This window comes from Canis aureus, chromosome 2 (assembly GCF_053574225.1).
Source record: "Canis aureus isolate CA01 chromosome 2, VMU_Caureus_v.1.0, whole genome shotgun sequence".
Taxonomy (NCBI): domain Eukaryota; kingdom Metazoa; phylum Chordata; class Mammalia; order Carnivora; family Canidae; genus Canis; species Canis aureus.
The window spans coordinates 56536125-56555935 of NC_135612.1; the positions used below are offsets into that span (position 1 = coordinate 56536125).

The 19811-nt window shown below is 40.9% G+C and overlaps 1 protein-coding gene across 2 annotated transcripts; it reads right to left on the reverse strand.

Moving 5' to 3' along the window:
- Positions 1 to 1300: 1300 nt before the first annotated feature.
- SAXO2 (stabilizer of axonemal microtubules 2) lies at positions 1301 to 19753 on the reverse strand. Of its 2 annotated transcripts, none has more exons than XM_077874068.1 (4): positions 19595 to 19753; positions 16534 to 16713; positions 10978 to 11180; positions 1301 to 3930 (listed from the first exon to the last, which is right to left on the reverse strand). In XM_077874068.1, the coding sequence occupies exons 1-4, from the start codon at positions 19630 to 19632 to the stop codon at positions 2987 to 2989; spliced, it is 1365 nt and encodes a 454-aa protein (XP_077730194.1). In that variant the 5' UTR covers positions 19633 to 19753; the 3' UTR covers positions 1301 to 2986. The 2 variants fall into 2 exon arrangements, with proteins under 2 accessions (XP_077730194.1, XP_077730197.1); XM_077874071.1 differs by lacking the exon at positions 19595 to 19753 and adding an exon at positions 18616 to 19334.
- Positions 19754 to 19811: the final 58 nt, after the last annotated feature.

Consider the following 19811-nt stretch of genomic DNA (forward strand, 5'->3'; position numbering starts at 1 on the left):
TACAAAATCAAATCTGTAATCTTTTTTTTTTAAAGATTTTATTTATTCGTGAGAGACAAGGAGAGAGAGGAAGAGACACAGCTAGAGGGAGAAGCAGGCTCCCTGCAGGGAACCCAATGAGGAACTCGATCCCAGGACCCTGGGATCACGACCTGAGCCAGAGGCAGACGCTCAACCACTGAGCCCCCCAGTGCCCCTCAAATCTGTAAATCTTATTAAGCAGGAGTATGGGGTTCCCAAACTCTGACTAGTGAACACTTCCCTCCTCTTCCTGCCCAGCAGTTTTTTAAATAGTCTTTTTAGGGCAGTTTTGGTTCACAGCAAAATGGAGTTGCAGGTATCGAGATGCCCTGTACCCCCTACCCCCTCCCCTGCCATGCACAGCCCCAACAAGAGCAGTACGTTTGTTACAATCCATGAGTCTACACCGACACATCCGAATCACCCGAAGTCCCTAGTTTACCACAGGGTTCACTCAGCCTTATAAACCACAAGCCCGTTCTGAGTCTGTGAGGCTCATTTTCCATGATAAGGATATGCAGGGAGACAGTGGACACAGGATGGGGTGGGGGTGGAAATTCCCTAGTGCCTGCTTTCTTCATTGGATTCATCCTGGTTTGGCTTAGTAAAAATTGCTTCTAGGATCTGGCAGGCTGTTAAATATTACTGGTTTCCAGTGTTTTTACAGTGCTGTGTGTGTGTGTGTGCCTGTGCAGTACATATTTCAAGGAGACCTAAAGACACCATGAATCAGGTGATGCATGCAGCTATAGATCCCTCTGTACCTGTGTTCACCTTATTTCCCCCTTTCCTGCTTTCCTGGACCTGGCAAGTGCCTACTGACTGTTCAAGATTCAGCTCGGCTGTCCTCTCTCTATGGAAGTTTTTCCTAAACCCCCAGGCAAAGTGGCCCATGTACACTCTGTTCCAATCTTAGTCACACCTATTATAGTAAGTGCTAGATTATGGGGACACATCATTATTCATCTTTGTGTCCTCAGCTCAAGTCACATTGCCTTGGGATGTATTGCCAGGATACATCTTATTATGAGTAACTTTTGTCTCAAGAGGAGACCACCCCCATTAGATTGCAGGGGGATTTGAACGTCCAGCATCAGAAAATGGGCTAGGTTGAGAGTGTTATCGTATTTCCTACTGTTTCATTTTGAGTATATAATAATGTTTTCTATTGGAAAGGTAGGAATACCTAGTTATGTACAGGTTAAATTAGATAAGACATTATTAAAAAGCTCTCTTTTCCAGAGAAAATTTGGTACAGAAATGATTTCATGAAAATTCATTCATTTTATTGATGCTTTATTAATGTTGCATAAATATAAAATTCTACATGTCATAATTTTCACTAATAAATACAAACATAAATAAAAACAAGCTACTTTCAAACAACTAAAAACATTTTAGCATATAGTTTGAAACAGCTCTAAAGCTATAAAAGACCAAACATTGTGAAAAAAATAAATCATCCTCTCTCATAATGCAATCATTTATCAAAGAAAACAAAACAGGAGTTTGATTCATTAGGAAATTTTCAGCATTTATAAATGCAACATGTTCTTCCCCCTTCACTTACTGGCATCATGCTTTCCCTCCAACCTTAGTACTCAGCTCACACTGGAGAAGGACAAGATTATGCCCCATTGTAAGCCTGGTGCTGCTTCGGAACAATGACTCTAGGCATGGCAATTAGATGCATCCTTACCCAAGGTCACCCTGAGGATCCTTCAGAGCTGTCCATCATTCCTAAAACTACTCTCACAAATACTTTTTTCCTTCTTGTAAATGAGATCTTTCAAACCATGTTCTTCTCCTAATCCAAACTCTCTGTTCTCTGTAAGAAGCTTGCAGGCACTTGCATGACTATGGAGGACAAGACTCTTCCCAGGAACCAAACTACTCAGAAGTTCAACGCAAATTTGGTCATTTTACAATCTTTGCCTTGGGCCCGAAAGTGAGTATTGAGTAGGTAATTACCCTACTTTGAAAAAGGAGAAAACAAGTGCAAAAAGAGATTAAGGGACTTATTAAGAATTCCTGAGATTTGTTCAGCATTTTTACTTTCAGCTTACGATGAGTCATATGATCTGATGCTCAAAACAGAATGTTGAACTAAGCAGGGCAGGTGTCCTTTTACAAATGAAGACATTGGGGCTCAAAGACATGAGTCATTGGCCTAGGGTGATGTCACTGGAACCCATGCTCAGAGCCTTGATTCCCAGCCCGCAGAGCCTTTGCTTGTCACACCACAGTTCCTCTTATGACCTTGAACGTGGTGAAGAACAGTGCAATCACCCTCAACACCACCAAACAAAGTACACCGCATAGATACTCTGATGTCTGAGGAAATGAAGGCCATTGTCTTGGATGAGGGAATCCATGCATCATTTTCAGAGGTGTGCCTATATAGTTCTAACGTGTTTTATACTTGGCAACTGGTACGTAAATAACCAGGTAGTTGCCATAATTTAAAACATAGGTATAAATGATAATCAATTGGAGACAAGCTACCAAACAGTATGTTGGGAATTAAAGTACTTCAGATGGGAATGAATGTCTATTATTCAACTTTCAGAGTAACAGATTAAAGAACAATCTTGGTAAAAAATATCAATGGATTGATCTTAAAAAATGGATTTTAATGTCCTTATTTCCTATAATTAATTTTCTGATTTTCTTGTTCAAAATTTAAAAATGATTTGTTTTAGCTCTCCCATAAATAATTTTTACTAAAAAAAGAATTGGCTTTGGGGTGGCTGGGTGGCTCAGTCGGTTAAGTGTCCAACTCTTGATTTCAGCTCAGGTCGTGATTTCAGGGTTGTGAAATCGAGCTCCGCATTGGGCTCTGTGCTGGATGTGGAGCCTGCTTAATATTCTCTCTCTCACTCTTCTGCTCTCCCCCTCTAAAAAAGTTGGCTTTGCCCATAGAAAACCAATATCTGTTAGCTTCCTTTCAAACATGAGTTGATGATCAGAAGGCCTCCACTGTGGGCATGATCTTGCGGAAGAATTTATGACCTCGAGAATTTGTATTTTCAAAGATATACCCTGGAGGAGAAGGATAGCTAGCAGGGCAGATTTCCTGTTTCTTTGGTGTGTACTCTATAGAGTACATGGTTGTGTCATCAAATGGAGCAGAACTCTTAAACAAAGCATGTGCAGGTTTGCAGCTCTCTGTTGGAACCAGCTCATGTGGCACATAGTGAGACCTGAAAGTGCTCCAACCATCAAATTTTCCAGATGGGTTGGGAATCTGCTGTTGCTGCTTAATAAGACCTTGACGACAGCATTCCCAGGCTGGAAAATCTTCCTTTGTGGTGCTTTTTCCTTGAAAAGGAAAATTGTTAATTCTTCTCTGAGAAACTGGTCTGATGGGAACAACACGTTTGATCTGATAGGGAACATAGTCAAGATGGCTCGTGCTGTTTAACTGCATGGTACCTGTAGGTGGGACATACTCTTGTAGTTTCTTGACTTCAGGTGGTGGAATTTCCCATGGTTGAAAGCTTTCACGGAATTCAGTACTTCCTTCAAAATGAGCATTTTGGGTCACTCTGGTATATGGAGGTCTGCAGATTTTTGCAGTTTCACCTACAAGACCCTGAAAGTCATATCGGTGAGTTGTGAGATCCTCAAAGGGTTGGCTGGTTGGCTTGTACACTTCTTTTGGCCTTGCAAACTTGAATTCTAGCTGATAAGGTACATAATCAAGGCGATGACTTGTATCACCATTAAAAGGAACTGTAGAGCATTTGGCCCCAGGGCTGGGTTTAAAGTTTTGCCTAGGCTTTATCTCCTGAGGAACATAATCATCCTGAAATGTAGTTGAATTTCCAAATTTCACAGTTGGGGGATGATAAGTTTGTTCTGGTTTATAAAGGTCAATTTTCTGAATGTCCCAAGCTCTATAATCATCTTGAAAATAAAAAAGAGAGCATTTTAAAATACTGAAGAAAACAACCATCTTCTAAAAATCATGACTTACTTCTCTCATTGTCAAACATCATTCCATTTCCTTCAGAAAACACTAATCAAGTATGAAGTTGCTCAGATTCCTCTGATTTATGTTTTTTTCATATCCACTTTTCTCTTCCTATCTCCCCACTTTAGTACGTATAACTTTCTACTTCTAGATTTACCTGAATACACAAGGGAATGGAACATCTGAGCTTGGATTGTTGATAGTTTTTGAAAGCCTGTGTTCTGAGTAAAGACAGAGTTTAGGAGATTATGGCTGTGTTTTTCAGGAACTGGTTGGGATTTTCACCATAACTCATGAAATGCTAAAGTAAACCATAAAATCTAGAGATTAACATAAAATCAAAGGCCCAGATACGTGGGCAAAAGTGATGTGAGCATTATTCTTTGCCTTGGAGGGACTCCTCAAAGGAGAGAAAATTTCAATTCCATTATACTATAGGAAAGCCTACCAGATGCTCTGAGCAAACATACAGAATCACCTGAACTATCCAAGAAAGATCGTTACCTTCAACTTTACCTTCTCAGAAAATGGACTTCAAGGTGTCACTAAAAGACAAAGGGCCATCTAGAGGCCAGAGGCCTGAACTGAGTGCTTTCAAACAGCAACTAACCTATTTTATACTTCAGGTTACAAACAACAGAGGTTCCTTCATGATGCTTCAAGAAAAAGAGAGTTCACAGTAAAGGCTTCCAGGGAACTGGTACTGGAAAGCTGTCAGGGTCAGAGGAAGCTTGAGGAAAGAAAGAGCTACTCCCTCCCTCCCTCTCTGCAAGAGCCCATGGTTTCTATTACAGCATCTTAACTTCTCTGCACGCATCTGGTCTGATTGCTACTCTACTACCTGGGCTCTTCTGCCTGTTTATCAGTTCTGTTACCCTACAGGTGGATTTTTTTTTACAGGTGGATTTTGAAGTCTTCACCTTACCACAGCTTCTACTTCATGGCATCCTTTTAGATTCATCTCTCACTTTTATCTAGCTCCATTTTTTCAAATTTGGGTTCACAAGAAGAAGAATGGCTTACTCAGCTCATCTCTTCTTGCCAGACTATTTTGTCTTGTCTCTTGGGCCAAGCATCTACCCTCATCCAAATATCAGTAGCTTGATGGGGTAGAAGTAATCATTCAGTCCACAACTTGGCCGTTGTGGGAGAAATGTCTGTGAATGAAGAATTTTTCTCTCCAAAGTAGGTATCCATGTAAAAAGCATTTGAGTTTTGGCCTTTCCAATAGACATTACATGGACTTTAGTCTAGACTCTAATACGTTATCTTGCATAACTTCTGTCTTTTATAAATTAATCTTTGGAATCTTTACAAAGATTGTATATATTCTTTCCCTTTTAATGTATAAAATCATAACACAATTTTTCAGAAACTAAAAGGAAGTAACAGGGTGCTTTTGAAGGCCTAGAGTTCCACCTTACTGCCAAAACAACTGAGGAAAATGTTAATTTTATGAGAGAAAATAAATAGAAATGAGTATTTCTCCCTTACCAACCACTAGCTTCAATTTTCAAAAAGGAAGTAAGAATTTGGAAACTGAGACACAAGGTTTGACAGCACATGTTACCATGAATATCAGTTCCAGATAACTGCAGAAAATTGATTCTCCTTTTATACATATGCCTATGCTCATATGCCTGGAATACTGATTATTTGTTTACTCTGGAATATTTATTAATAACATTCTAATGATACCTTTAAAACATCATAGTCTTTATTAATATCATCTGATTTTAGTATCTTATGGACACTTCTAGAAAGGCAAGCATAACGCCATGCACATCTAACAATACAGTCTGGTCATTTGGCAACTGCAGTATTGTCCTGATTAGATAAGGGCAATTCAGTTTCCTCTGCTCATTCTTTTGAGTCCTAGCCACTAAAATTTAGTTAGGAAGTTTGCTTGCTTCTGAACCACTTGAAGTCCATGAGGTGCCTGCATGCTTTTGCTCACCATGAATGTCTGTATGCAGAGCTCCAACCTCATCCTTATTAGTGACCTGTTCTATGTTCCTTTTTGAGGACATAAGTCCTAAGTTGCATATGCTAGTTCTCTTCCTTGGTACTTTGGAACCTGTTCCCTGCGGCATCTTATGGCACCACGGACTTGGAAATAACCTTTATAAAACCAAGGAGCTCCACCATGGGCATTTCTTTCTCAATCTACATATCATCAAACAACTCCCATACTTTTAATACTGCCTGTAAGCTGATGACTTCTACAGGCTGAATCTCCATTCCAGGCTTTCTTTCGAACATCAAACCAACATATTTACCTTCCTACTAGATATCTCTATTTTGAGAGGTAAATGGAAATTCTGTATGCTCCAACTGAATAATCAATCTTGAAGTTTTAATTGAAATTTTAATTTCATTTACATTTAATGTAATAGTGAACGCTGTAGTTGAATTTAAGTTGACTATATTGCTATTTGCTTTTGACTCTTCTCACATGCTCTTTGTTTCCTTACTCTTACCCCTTATTTTCTGCCTTCCTTTGGATAAAGGGTATTTTTATTATTCAGTTTTCTCCATTAGCATTTTATTTTTTTTAAATTTTTTTCAATTTTTATTTATTTATGATAGTCACACACATAGAGAGAGAGAGAGAGAGAGAGAGAGAGAGGCAGAGACATAGGCAGAGGGAGAAGCAGGCTCCATGCACCGGGAGCCCGATGTGGGATTCGATCCCAGATCTCCAGGATCGCACTCTGGGCCAAAGGCAGGCACCAAACCGCTGCGCCACCCAGGGATCCCTCCATTAGCATTTTAATTAGAACTTGCCCTACTATTAGAATAAAAATGCATTTTTATGTATTAGGGGACCTTATTGGCCTACTTGAACTTAAACCGATATTTTTACCACTTCTGGAGAAGTGGAAGAAACTTTCAACAGTGTAATTCCATTTACACGCTGCTGTCTTTTGTGCTATTACATTTTACTTTTATATTAATATAAAATACGTAATATAACTTTGACTTTAAGAAGTCAATATTCTTTTATATTTATCCACAAAGTTACCCTTTCTGTGTGTTACATTCCTTCCTGCATTTCATGCTGCCCTCTGGAATCATTTCCTTTGAACCTGAAGAACTTCCTTTACTACTTTTCATAGTATGGGTTGGTTACTAACAAATTCTCTGGGGGTTTTGTTTGTTTCTGAAAACATTTTTATTTTGCCTTATTTTTGAAGGATATTTTCACTAGATATAAAATTCTGGGATTCATTGGGTTTAAAGTTCTAGGGTCTTTGTTTTGTTTTTCAACACTTTAAAGATGTCATTGCATTATCTTCTGGCTTCCATGACTTCAGATGAAAAGTTAGGCATATGTCTAGTTTTTCTTTTCATAAATAATGTGTAGTTTTTCTTACTACTTTTGAAGATTAACCTTCACTTGGCTTTTAGAAGTTTGATGACAGTTGCCTAAGTGTGGTATTCTTTGTATTTATCTATTTGGGGGTTTTATTGAGCTTCTTGAATCTGTGACCTGATTTGTGCATCAATTTTGGAAATTTCTTGACCATCATCTCTCCAGATATTTCTTGACTTTTCATAGGTCTCATATTTTACCAAATGCTAGATGGCATGTATATGTAAACCACAGACATTAAAATCAATGTTATTTTCAAAAGGAGAAAGCTTGGTGTTCCCAATGTTAGGCAGATCACCTTGAGTTAGGAATTGAGCTAGGTTGGTGCTCAGAGGCACTTTTAGTTAGACATAATCTTCAAAATCTTTCTCTAGTTACAAGGACAGGAACTGTGGTGTGTTTGTGGTAGTGTCCTCATTCTGTGGTACATTATGTCCTAAGCACTTCCTCCCAAGTACAGCCATAGGATATTTCTGTGAGATCTTTCTGGCCTAGTCTCCTAGCCCATCATACCCTCTAAACACTCAGCAAACATCCCACAGGGAAAATCAGCCATACATCTGGAGGACTGATAGATTCCAGTTTGTCATACCAGTCCACATATCAGGTGCTCCACTGGTTTGCTTTCACCCAGTAGAGTCTCTGTTATGCCACCCCAGTCTTCAGCCTAGGCTTAGGTGTGACAAATGCTCCCAGGGAAGTAAACAGTTGGCTATTTTAGGTCACCTAAGAAGGCCTCCTCCATCTCTGCAATTTTAGTTCTTTGCTTCCACAGCTGTCTAATGCCATGAAACAGAATTTTTTTATATTTTAAAAATTTGTACATATTTTTAGCTGTTGCAGTGGAAATAATGGCTTTCTGTCATTTACTGTATCCTATCTGGGAACAGAATTCAAACATTTTTAGCAGCTACAAGAAAAATACTAAGCTCTCCAGCCTAGTAATCAAGACTTCACAATCTGATCTCTATCTACATTTATAGAGGTACACCCCAATCTCTTCAGTTCCTGAAATCCTCAGATGTTTACTGAACAACATTTTATTTTTATTTTATTTATTTTTCTGGCTCTATGTGTTTTTGCTCATTTCATCTTAATTTTTGTGATTTCCCTCCCTTTCCTATAGATCAATACTTACTGGTCTCTAATACATTCTCAGGCTGGACTGAAGTGTTATCTTGCTCAGTCTCAATTTTTGGAACATGACTTGTTCCATTAATTTTCTAGTGAATTCTCCTCCTCCCTAATGATAACACATATTATTTATTTCTAGTATGTCTATTTAGTTTTTATGCTATTATTGCTTTTTCCCCTCAATCATAAAGTATCTAAATGTTAACAAACATGCTCAATTCAAATCTCTGCATTCAGATCTCTATAGGGCCTCCTACAGAGCAGAGTAATCCTTAAACATTTATCAAACCAAATACTGGCCTATTTTCATCATTCACATTTCAGTATAAATGACTTTCTAAACTGAGCGTGCTGGGGGCAGATACATTTTTGTCTCATAGAACTGCATCTCCAGAATCTAGATTTACCCTTCTCACCATAGCCCTACAGGGTTTTTTCTTTCTTTCTCATTATCATATTCCCTCTCTGTCTTTCCTCTGTTTCCCAATTCTCAGTGGATAGTGAGAGAGTCTCTTCTCATTGTGACTTATTGCCAGCTACAGACCTATCCTTACATAAATACCTACAAAACCTGCAGTATAATCATCACACAGAATGAATACTGCATTAGCCCTTAGTATTTATTGTCTCATGCTCCCACATCTGGAAATACAATAACCTTTCCTCACGAGGAAAGGTCAGAAGTGAGAAAATCAGAGGCCCAGGAATCCTCAACATTGGATTATAGGGGGAGAAGTATAGAAATCTACAGGAAACCCAGGTAATGAGCTTAGAGAACGTGTGTGTGTATGTGTGTGTGTGTGTGTGTGTGTGTAATAGTCACAGGGAATATCAATATTACTGATATTTTTAAAAAATCTTGTAGGGCAAAAAAGAAAAGAAATTATGATGGTTGTTAAAAGACACAGTTGTTTTCACTAATTTTATTTTATGTCCAATTGTTATGGTAATACATGACCTCCTCTGCATACCAGTAAATACAGAACTGCAATTACTATATGCTGTATTGCATTATAACAATATACTTGTTCACCACGTGCATGGTCTTAAAATTTTGTTCCTTGTGTAGCATCTTATGTGCTCACAGCCTAAAAGATGAAAGCACAATGCTCCTGACCTCCCTCCCCATAGATCATAGCATACTGATAACATGCAATCACTTACACATTGAACCGGTAAGGGTGATATTTAAAGAAAACATATGCATTCAGCTATTGCCTATTTAAACTGTACACCATTGCTTTTGTTGTGGGTGACATCACTTTTATAAATGGGTTTTATATGAGGATATACCTCATATAAAGGTATATGATTCAGCTGTATCACATAATGAATGAAAAGGATATAAACTTAAATATGAAATCACATTATTAAAAATATAGAAATAATATGTACTAACAAGATAGACTTTACTAAAAAAAAGACCCCATTCTCTAAAAGCAATAGAATATTTTAAAATCTGGTTGATTTTTGGGGAGAAACCAGCCCCTTACTCTTCTAAGTCAGTTGCCAATAGAGAAAAGGTATTTTCACACTTCTTCCATGCTGGAAGTCTTGGAGGAGCTGGTCTCCTAAGTGGTGGTCCAACATTGTCACTGGGTGGATAAGCCTATTTTATTGAGTTAAGTATCGGGAAGCATCTGTTTCATCCTTCATGCTGGTCTTTATCACTATAAAGGGAATATATAGTTCTCCATTTGCTAACTCTTCTGCTTTATCAGTTGGTTCAGAACCTAAATCGTGAAGGGAATTGCTATTTATTTGACCTTCTGAAAGACTCAAGTAAACTCAGTAGAGTTTCAGCTCATTCTGGAATGGAAAGAAAGGAACAGTGCCAACTAAATGTGGCATAATGTGGTAAGTGTGACATAATGCTTTTTCAATGACATTCTTTGTTTTTATGGTTGACCCTTGAACAACACAGGAATTAGGGGCACTGAGCCCCTGCACAATTAAAAATCTGCACATAATTTTAACTCCTCAAACTACCAATGGCATACTGTTGATCAGAAACTTTAACAATAGCATAAACAGTCAACATATATTGTGTATATGTATTACAATGCTCTATTCTTTACAATCAAGTAAGCTAGAGAAAAGAAAGTGTTAAGGAAACCATAAGAAAAAATACATTTAAAGGACTGGACTGTATTTATAAAAAAAGAATCTACATTTACTTGGATCCACACAGTTTGAACCACATTGCTAGTGGGTCAACTGTATATGCTTTTAGATATAAAAAATGAATTAAGTGGCTAAATTTAGACAGAAATTCAGGTCTTTTAACTTTCATTCAGGCAAATGGTCTTTTTTTTTTTTTTTCACTATATAATACTACTTTGACCAAAGCAAAAAAAAGTTTCCTAAGTGGTGGGAACTAATTTTGGCAACACACCAAATTATGCTGTGATGTTGGGTGAAAGTGAGCTTTAGTCTTTTTGGCTCCTTCACCTTTGAAATGGCAAGTTACCTTTATAGGTTGGGACAGTGTCCACCTTCCCTCGTTTCACTTGTTTTCTTTCCAAAGGCCGGACTATGGCCACAGGCTGTACCTTATAAGAATTAAAATCCCGTTTGTAGGTAGTACCAAGATCAATCGCCCCCTGTTTTGGTTTGTATTCTTCTGGTACAGGGCGAGGCTGTTTGACTATCTCATAAGGACGGTAATCCGATCTGAAACATATAAATTTGAAACATAGCCTCATAGGTTCCTTTATTTCTAATTATTTCAATGCAGTATTGATGTTTTCAAAGTTTCTTTCACTTAGAAAGTCTAAGAAGATATTAAGGTGGTGATAGCTGATAAACTGCTTGAAATACTTTAATTCCTTCATGTCCTATCCACTGACTAAATAGCTTAAGAAATAAGTGTGTCAAAAATCCTAGTTTTCAAACATCATTATTATGTGATCTTTAGTTGATTGGATCTTACGTAAATAAAATCTTTTAGTAACTGCATTTTTTTTCTAACTAGAAGGAAATCTTAGGTGAAAGATTTAATGACTCTAAGAAAAAATTTTAAATGTATCCTGAGTCTACTTGTCAAAATCCTTATTTATCCTACTTGAAGACTAAGCTAAATTTGGACACGCTTCTTACTGAAATCATGCTGCTTCCCACTTATTATTAAATAATCAATTAAATGAATAATCAATGTCTAAACTCTGGCCTTCAGTCATAAGTCACATTCATAGTATAGATGTGATTCTCACTCATCTCTGGATCCTTGAGAAGCCCTGGCCATGAATGAGAGCCATAGTGTAGTCCAGCCACCCCAGGCATTTTGCAGAAGTGGTGCTGCAGACACTGGGGCTGACTGGTGGGGTGAAGATGACTGGCCCAGAGTGACCCGACAGCCTGGGTCCAAATTCACTAGATGCGTGACCTTGGACAACTTAGTTAACCTGTTGAGGCCCCAGTTTTCTTATATATAAACTAGGACAAGCATGTCATCTACCTCATAGGGTTATTTTAAGGACTGGAACACGCACATGCACATACACACGCATACGAGAGCCTGGTACATGGCAGCAGCAAGATGTTAGTTCCTACTATTATGACTACAAGTCTTCAAAACTGCTTTTTTCCTTCTGAACTCTACTGTGTCACTCATTTTGTTGGTTTGAACCATCTTATATTACTATTTCCTATTTACGTCCATAAGCCCCCTAAAGCAGAAGCCTCACTGAGTCCCTCCTCCCATTCACAATGTCCCTTCTTAGACTTGGTGGTTCTTGTTCAACTGGGTCCACATGCTCCGGGCCACTGTCCAGCACAGCGGCTTTCTGAGCATGGCTGAAGGGCCATGGTGGCTTCTTTGTGACTGAGTCCATTTCTCATCTGTCCTGTGGGGCATTCTTCCCCACTCCCTCCGTCTCTGGGAGCCTCTTTCCTCCTGCCTTCATGCTGGTTTCTCCTCAGTCTCTGATGTGGCTGTGACCCCGCTCCTCAGCCATTGAACACTTTAGCTACACACAGTACTGTTCTCCCCCAGTGCTCACCCCTGAAGACAGCTCTACTCTCACTTACAACGTCAGTTACTACCAATAATGACCCACCAACCTGTAAATCAGCTCAGACTTCTGAGCTCCCTACCTGCATTTGCAGTGCCATCTCCAAACTTAACATGCCCCCAGTCCAATGCACTATTTGCCCCTGACAGATGTGGTCTGGTGGCTGGTGGCCCATCATAGGGAAGGGCATCACCATCTCTTCAGCTGTGCAGTGACCAACAAGCACTCACCCTTCACCCCTTAGCTCTCTCCTGGGGCTGCTTCATCACCAGCTCCCGCCACCTTGGCCTCCTTTCTCTCTCCAATCTCACCCACCCTTTTCTCCAGGTCATTACCACAACACTCCAAGCTCTCATAATAGCTCATTCAAGTCAGTTCAACAATTCCTAAACTCATTTATATGCATCCACTCTGGTTTCTCTCAAGTCTTTCCTCACCTTGCACCCAAACTGATCCTTTCACTTGGAAATTTGATCAGGTCATGCCGGTCCTCATCTGCCTAGACTCTTACCCCATTCCACACCCCCTCAAAGAACAAGCAAGCACACAAGCAGACAGACAAATGAGAAAGAAAAGAGATGTCCCATGATCTCTTACTGCTCCAATGACACAGAAAAAAATGCATGTGGCCTCCTTCACTAGCTGCCTCCTCTGTGCCCGAGCTGACCTTTTCTGAGAATTTCCTCCTCTCTCTGCTCCTGCCTCCTGCATGCTGCTCATTGTCTGCCATGCATTTCCTTACCCACTTCATCCAGTTAATTGCTTCATCCTTCAGGATTTCACTCATTCCTCTCAATTTCCTGATAAAGTCAAAACTTTTATTCTGGCTCTCAAGTCACCTCATGCCTATTCATAGATTTTTTCCCTGGTGCGATTTTGTACTTATTCTGAGTGATATGTTGCTACCTTCCTTAGACCGCAGCGCCTGTGAGCACAGAGATCATGACTGTTGCTGCTAACTGCTGTATCCCAGGTGCTTAGTGTGGTACCTGACACTAAATAGATGCTTACTAAGTATTATTGAATAGATAAATAGAAGTCACATACCTCTCATTCTCAAGACATCTAAGTTGTTCTTTGCTCTTCCCAAACACCAGCTAGAGGGGAATAGGCTAAAATGCAATCAGGGAGTGGAAGAATCAGGGAGAAGACAGAGAGAAGGCTTAGATGTCTTAGTTTCTCTAGTTAGATTAGTTAAGTGTTAGAAAGTATACCTCCTCACCCAAAGCAACTTTCTATGAGCAGTAATGACTGAATACACTCTTAGACATCAGATATGTCCCCAAACATAGAACATGTCCATAATCATAATTCCAGGGCAGACTTCCTGCCAACTCTGGCACTCACTTTACTGCAACTGTAATGCTATAAAGGATCAAAAATCTTGTCTAGACCTCTGCTCTTTACCCAGTCTCATCCTTTATTATAGAAAAGTATAGAACGATACTTTGTTCTCCCTTGGTACAGATACATCAGCTTTCTGCTGCTTAGTCAACACAGTCAACATGAGGGAGTTAAGGAAAGGTTCCAAACCTCTAGCATAGGGCTCTTGGAAATACTGCTAGTTCCCTGGTCAAAATGTAAAGAAAAGATGCAATGTTTTACTAAGTGTAGAGATGATGATTTAAGAAATGGATATTTTAGTTTTCTTGGCATATTGGACCTTTTGGGAGTTGGGACATCTTTTTCTTTTTGTTTGTTTTTTGGGTTTTGCTTTGTTTTTTTTTGTTTTACTATCAAGGGATACTTGAACAAGTTACCTGACAAACCCAGAATTGAAAAGCAATTGCTTTTTTAAAGAAAGATATGGCAGGTTACACTTAATTATTTTAACACTTAGAACTAGTTAAACACAGAATCTTTATTCAACAAATATGCTTATTGTAGAATTTATTTCAAATCTCCATTATGGATCATTAAGGCATTGAGGAAGAATGTTAAAGCAAGAAAAAAGAGCAACCACTCCCATTTGCTCTGTCCCAATCGATTGTTCAATTTCTTCATCCTATTTGCTATAATCTATATTTTGTTTATTCATTTGAGTTTTTGGTTCTCAATTGCACTTCCACAAGGCTGTAAGCAACAGGAAGGCACAGTCCTTCGCGTCCCACGTCAGACACAGGGAACAGTGCAGTAGTCGGCCCACTTCACTGAATCTGTGGCAACAGAACGACCAGCAATGCTGGTTAAAAATGCAGATTCCTGGGATCCACTCTGTCACCTGTTGACTGTTTTAGGTGGAACTCTGGAATCTGCAATTTTAACCCTTCTGGATGGTTCTAAAGCAATCTGAGGGCTATGGAAGATTTTCAAATCTGTGGAAGAGCTGCACACCTACAGAAGTCAAAGAGAGTCACCAAAGCACTGTTAACTTCAAGGGTTGCCTAAAATGTTAAAGGTAGAAGTACTGGACTAAAAGTTTGGAAGTTTCAACCTTTGCTCATGCAAGTAAAATGAGCTCTATCTAAAATGATATGAAAATGGTAACATTGCAAATTGAAGTTGTTACAGAGCATTTTTAAAACCCCAAATTCCAGAAATCTGATGTATGTGTTCCTTGAAAGCAAGAACCTCTATTTATTGGTCTTATACTTAACACCTAAGATTGTGCCTTGAATATGGTATGCACATTAATAAGGAAAAGAATGCATTTACAAAGATAAAAAATATTTTTTCTTTAAAGAAGCAGCGGGATGCCTGAGTGGCTCCGTGGTTGAGCATCTGCCTTTGGCTCAGGGCGTGATCTTGGAATCCCAGGATCAAGTCTCATATCGGGCTCCCCTTGGGGAGCCTGCTTCTCCCTCTGCCTATGTCTCTGCATTCCTGTGTCTCTCATGAATAAATAAAATGTTTAAAAAATAAAAAAGAAGCTAAGTCCAAATGAGTTTAGGATTAGGATCTTTTTTTTTTCTTTCTTTCTTTTTTTCTTTTGTCATCTATCATCCACTGAATAAACACTGAGTGCCTATTATGCTAGCAGACATTGTGCTAGGTTTCTGGAAATAAAATGCTAAGATGAGAAGGGACAGAGTCCCTCTTTGCATGGCCCTCTGAAATGATAAATAATAGGAAGATGTTTTAGGGGCTTACATAGGGGATTTTATCCAGCCTGAGAACCAGGTACAGTGCCAGCGGCCATCAGAGTACTTTGAGATCTATAGGCTACACAGGCACTAACTGGGGTCATGGTGAGGGAAAATTCCAGGTAAGTAAAATAGTATATTGGAAGGCTCTGTGGCAAGAGAATCCTGATATTTTCAAGAGATGAAAAATGTCCTATGGGATGTGAGCATTAAAGAGCACAGTGACAATAAAATCGAGAAGCAATTAGGGACCAAACCAAGAAGGGATTTTGGTAGGGATTTTTATATATATTAAATATTATGGGAAAGTTTTTTTTTTAAGATTTTATTTATTTATTAATGAGAGACACAGAGACAGAGAGAGAGACAAAAACACAGGCAGAGGGAGAAACAGACTCCATGCAGGGAGCCAACCCAGGACTCGATCCCAGGTCTCCAGGACTACGTTCTGGGCCGAAGGCGGTGCTAAACCATTGAGTAACCGGGGCTGCCCTATTATGGGAAAGTTTAAGTATTTTAAGCAAGGAGGTGATAGGATTAGAACTGCACTTTGAAAAGATCATCTCTGCAGGCTGAAGTATAGGAAACAGATCAGAGATGTCAGACCTAGAGTAGATACAGAAAAAACGGGAAGCTCTTGTATTCCTCCAGTTGGAGGTGACAGTGGAAAGCAGACAGACATGAGAGATTTTAGGTGGTTAAAAAAAAAAAAAAATCAAGAAAACTTTCTATTTCCTCTTTTCCTTACTTTGTCATTCTAAGTTACTTCTCATCTTTCTGATTTTCTCAAGTTGCAACTCAACTAGTTCCTTGTTTCTTGGTTCAACTTTGATAAACTTAATAGTTCAATTTAAAGAATTAAAAAAAACTTTATTAAGACTGGAAGAGTTGGGAAAAAAATAAGTAAGCAAATAGTTTCTTAATATTTACTTAAATGTTGTTATTCCTTCCATTTTGCCACGGCATGCTCGAAATTCTTGCTTGGGTTTAAGACTCTGAGGTGGAAGCACATTGCCATATGTAGGATATTTTTCCAAATATTCAGTTGTAGGGCAAGAATGGCCAGAATTTTCATAAATTCTCGTGGTTCCATGTGGACAGTGATGTCGCCTGTGCAAACATAAAAACACTGCAAGATTATTTTGACTTCCCAAAATATTTTATAATAATTGCATCTTAATCAGTCCTTCAATAAGCATAGGATCTCTAAATTTAAAAGCAGCTTTACTAAAACACACACACACACACACACACACACAAAACCCTTCTGTTTATTCTGTAGTGGTGTTTGCCAAAACAAGAATAAATTATGGTATGTCCTTTCAGGTGGAAACTCTGGTTTTCCTCTGACAAAGATTTAGCAGGTCTTCTTATACTGAGAAACTGAAAAGCCCACAAGCACATTTCCCAGGTCCCTTGCAGGCAGGTTCCACACAATTGAGCTTTCAACCTGTTGGATGTTCACATGAGACTCTGACTCAGAATGCTACCTGGGGAGAGAGGCAGGACACAGCCCCATTGCTGCAGGATTGTGGGAGAGACAGGGAGGTTGGAGCCAGCAGCCATCCGGCAGCATTCAGCCTTGCAAGGGGGCTTCCTGACCAGCAGCTCCCTGACGTTGGCAGTAAGGAGTGCTTCTGAGGCCTATAGCTTGGCTGCTGCAGGTTCCCGGTTGTTAGTAGAGGCAGCAGCTCCCTTGGCAGCCCAGTTCTGAGATGACATTTCTGGGAATCTTTCCTAAAAATCTTATTTTGAGAACTGTTTCTTCGGTTCTTCAACAGTTCTGTGAGCTATATATACTCCTTTTAAATTCTTCTATTTCTAGACTAGAACACAATAGATTATATTGTCTGTAATGAAGAACCCTGGCCAATATATCATATAAGCTAATATCATGCAGTGGTTAAAGAGAAGGGGTTTGTTCTTGAGGTGCAGCCATTGCAAGATGCAGAGAAAAAGTTGTGGTAGAACAGAATGTATGGTATGGTTTCTCTCTCTTTCCTTTTAAAGAATGTACAAAAATGGTACAAAGGTACAAAAAGCCTTAAAGAACATTTAGTATTTGTGGCGACCAGGATTATGAGGGATTTTCACTATATTCTAGGTTTTTTGCCTTGAATTTGCATACTATGCCTATTTATTCATTTCATAATCAGAAAAAAATAAAAGCTCTTAAACAGAAAAACCCAAGCAAAACACAAAAAAGTAAAATCCCGCAATGCTGAAATATGAGGTCAATTTCTCAGTCCTATGTCATTTGGGGACTAAGTGCTAATTATCCAAGCCCATGGAAGGAAGGTTGGATTTGAAGAAAATGCATATGGTCTGTAGATGAAATCATAACCCCCAGGAAGAACACAGGAGAGATAAGCAGCTTTGCTTAGAGGCTGCTGGACAGCAAGAATTGCCGTGCAGGGAAGAGTGAAGAGGTGGTGTCATAGGCTGTTCAGGAAAATTCAAAGTGAGAGGAGTCAAGAAATTCAGGATTATCCGCTGACAATGGAGGCTTTGGGAAAGTGCTGAAGTGATTTAGTATCACATCTGGTCTTTTGGAAAAATCAGGGACAGGGTACATAGGTCATACATGCAGGTTCTGATTTGGGTGCATGGAGTTACAAGAATCAAGTCAAAGCTTTGGAATTTCTCATTGTTCTTAGTTTTATTTTCCATCAAAAACATTCATTCATACTATAACAAAACAATTAAGAAATACTGAAAAGCTTATAAAGGAAAGCAAAAGTCTCCTGTCCCAATGTTTCCAATCTCTAGAAACAACTTTCTGACAATCTCTTTTTAGTTTTTTTGGAGGCTACATCTGCTTTTTATTTTTTCTTTTTAGTAAGCTTTTAACATCTTGATTTATCCACTTAAATTTTACAAAAGTTCAAATCCTAACATAAATGTGACAGATTTTATTGATACCATTCCAATACTCACTTCCCACTGCTACATGATCATTCTTTCATTGTGGGGAATCTACATGCTTCTAATATTTATTTAGCAAATACTTACTTAATTCCTAGGCCAACAGTGAAGCTAAAGGAGAAGACTGTGTTTACAGGAGCTGGGAAGTTGTTAGGCAGGACTCCCAGACCAATCCTTGGTTTCTAGGTGAAGGCTACTCCCTTCTCAGGCAGATCCCTAGGGGTCACTGCCTGGAGGGGACGGGGGCAGGGTCAGGGATGAACGGAGAGGGAGCGGGGGCACTGTCTGGAGGGGACGGGGACGGGGTCAGGGATGGACGGAGAGCGGGCGTGGGCACTGCTTGCTTGGAGGGGACGGGGTCAGGGATGGACGGAGAGGGAGCGGGGGCACTGTCTGGAGGGGACGGGGACAGGGTCAGGGACGGACGGAGAGCGGGTGGGGGCACTGCCTGGAGGGACGGGACAGGGTCAGGGATGGACGGAGAGCGGGCGGGGGCACTGCCTGGAGGGACGGGACAGGGTCAGGGACGGACGGAGAGCGGGTGGGGGCACTGCCTGGAGGGACGGGACAGGGTCAGGGATGGACAGAGAGGGAGCGGGGGCACTGTTTGGAGGGGACGGGGACAGGGTCAGGGACGGACGGAGAGCGGGTGGGGGCACTGCCTGGAGGGACGGGACAGGGTCAGGGATGGAGGGAGAGCGGGCGCGGGCACTGCCTGGAGGGGACGGGGACAGGGTCAGGGATGGACGGAGCTGCAGGTGGAAGGAAGCAAGGCAGGGTTGAGCGCTCAGGGACCTGCATCGCCCTACTCCTGTGGAGTCCCAGGGGGTCCGACCCTCCCCCTCCCCCGCCACGCCCCAGGCCCCAGAGGACCGGTGCCCCTGCGCCCCCACCTCCGCCAGCGGGCCCGCGCTCAGGGCGCACCGGGCCGCGGGGTCGGCAGCCGACACATTCAGCCAGGTAGCGGGCGGGTGCGGGGCGAGCGTCCGCCTCCCTGGGCTCCGGGGGCGCCCGCTCCGGGGTCCGGCCACCCCGCCCGGCCGCCGCCCCGCCGGCCCGCCCTTACCCGCAGGTGCAGATCTGACACAGACACCGGCTCCTCATGCTCTCCGCCCGCAGCGGCCGCCCCGCGGGCTCTCAGCACCTGCAGCTTCCGCGGCGCCCACGGTCGTCAGGGCAACCGCGGACGCCCGGGAGACCGACGCGGCGCCCGCTTCCGGCTTCCGGCTTCCGGCGCGTCCGACGCGCGCGGGTCAGAGGTCGTGCGCCCGCCAGCCCCGCCC

Bases quoted from the DNA above. Each gene is read 5' to 3' on its own strand.
- SAXO2 (XM_077874068.1), bottom strand. From the start codon at position 19,632: ATGAGGAGCCGGTGTCTGTGTCAGATCTGCACCTGCGG. The intron at 16,714-19,594 runs GTAAGGGCGGGC...ATGTTTGCACAG, and splicing joins TGTCAGATCTGCACCTGCGG to GCGACATCACTGTCCACATG. The intron at 11,181-16,533 runs GTAAATATTAAG...TATATGTTTCAG, and splicing joins GAAGGAATAACAACATTTAA to ATCGGATTACCGTCCTTATG.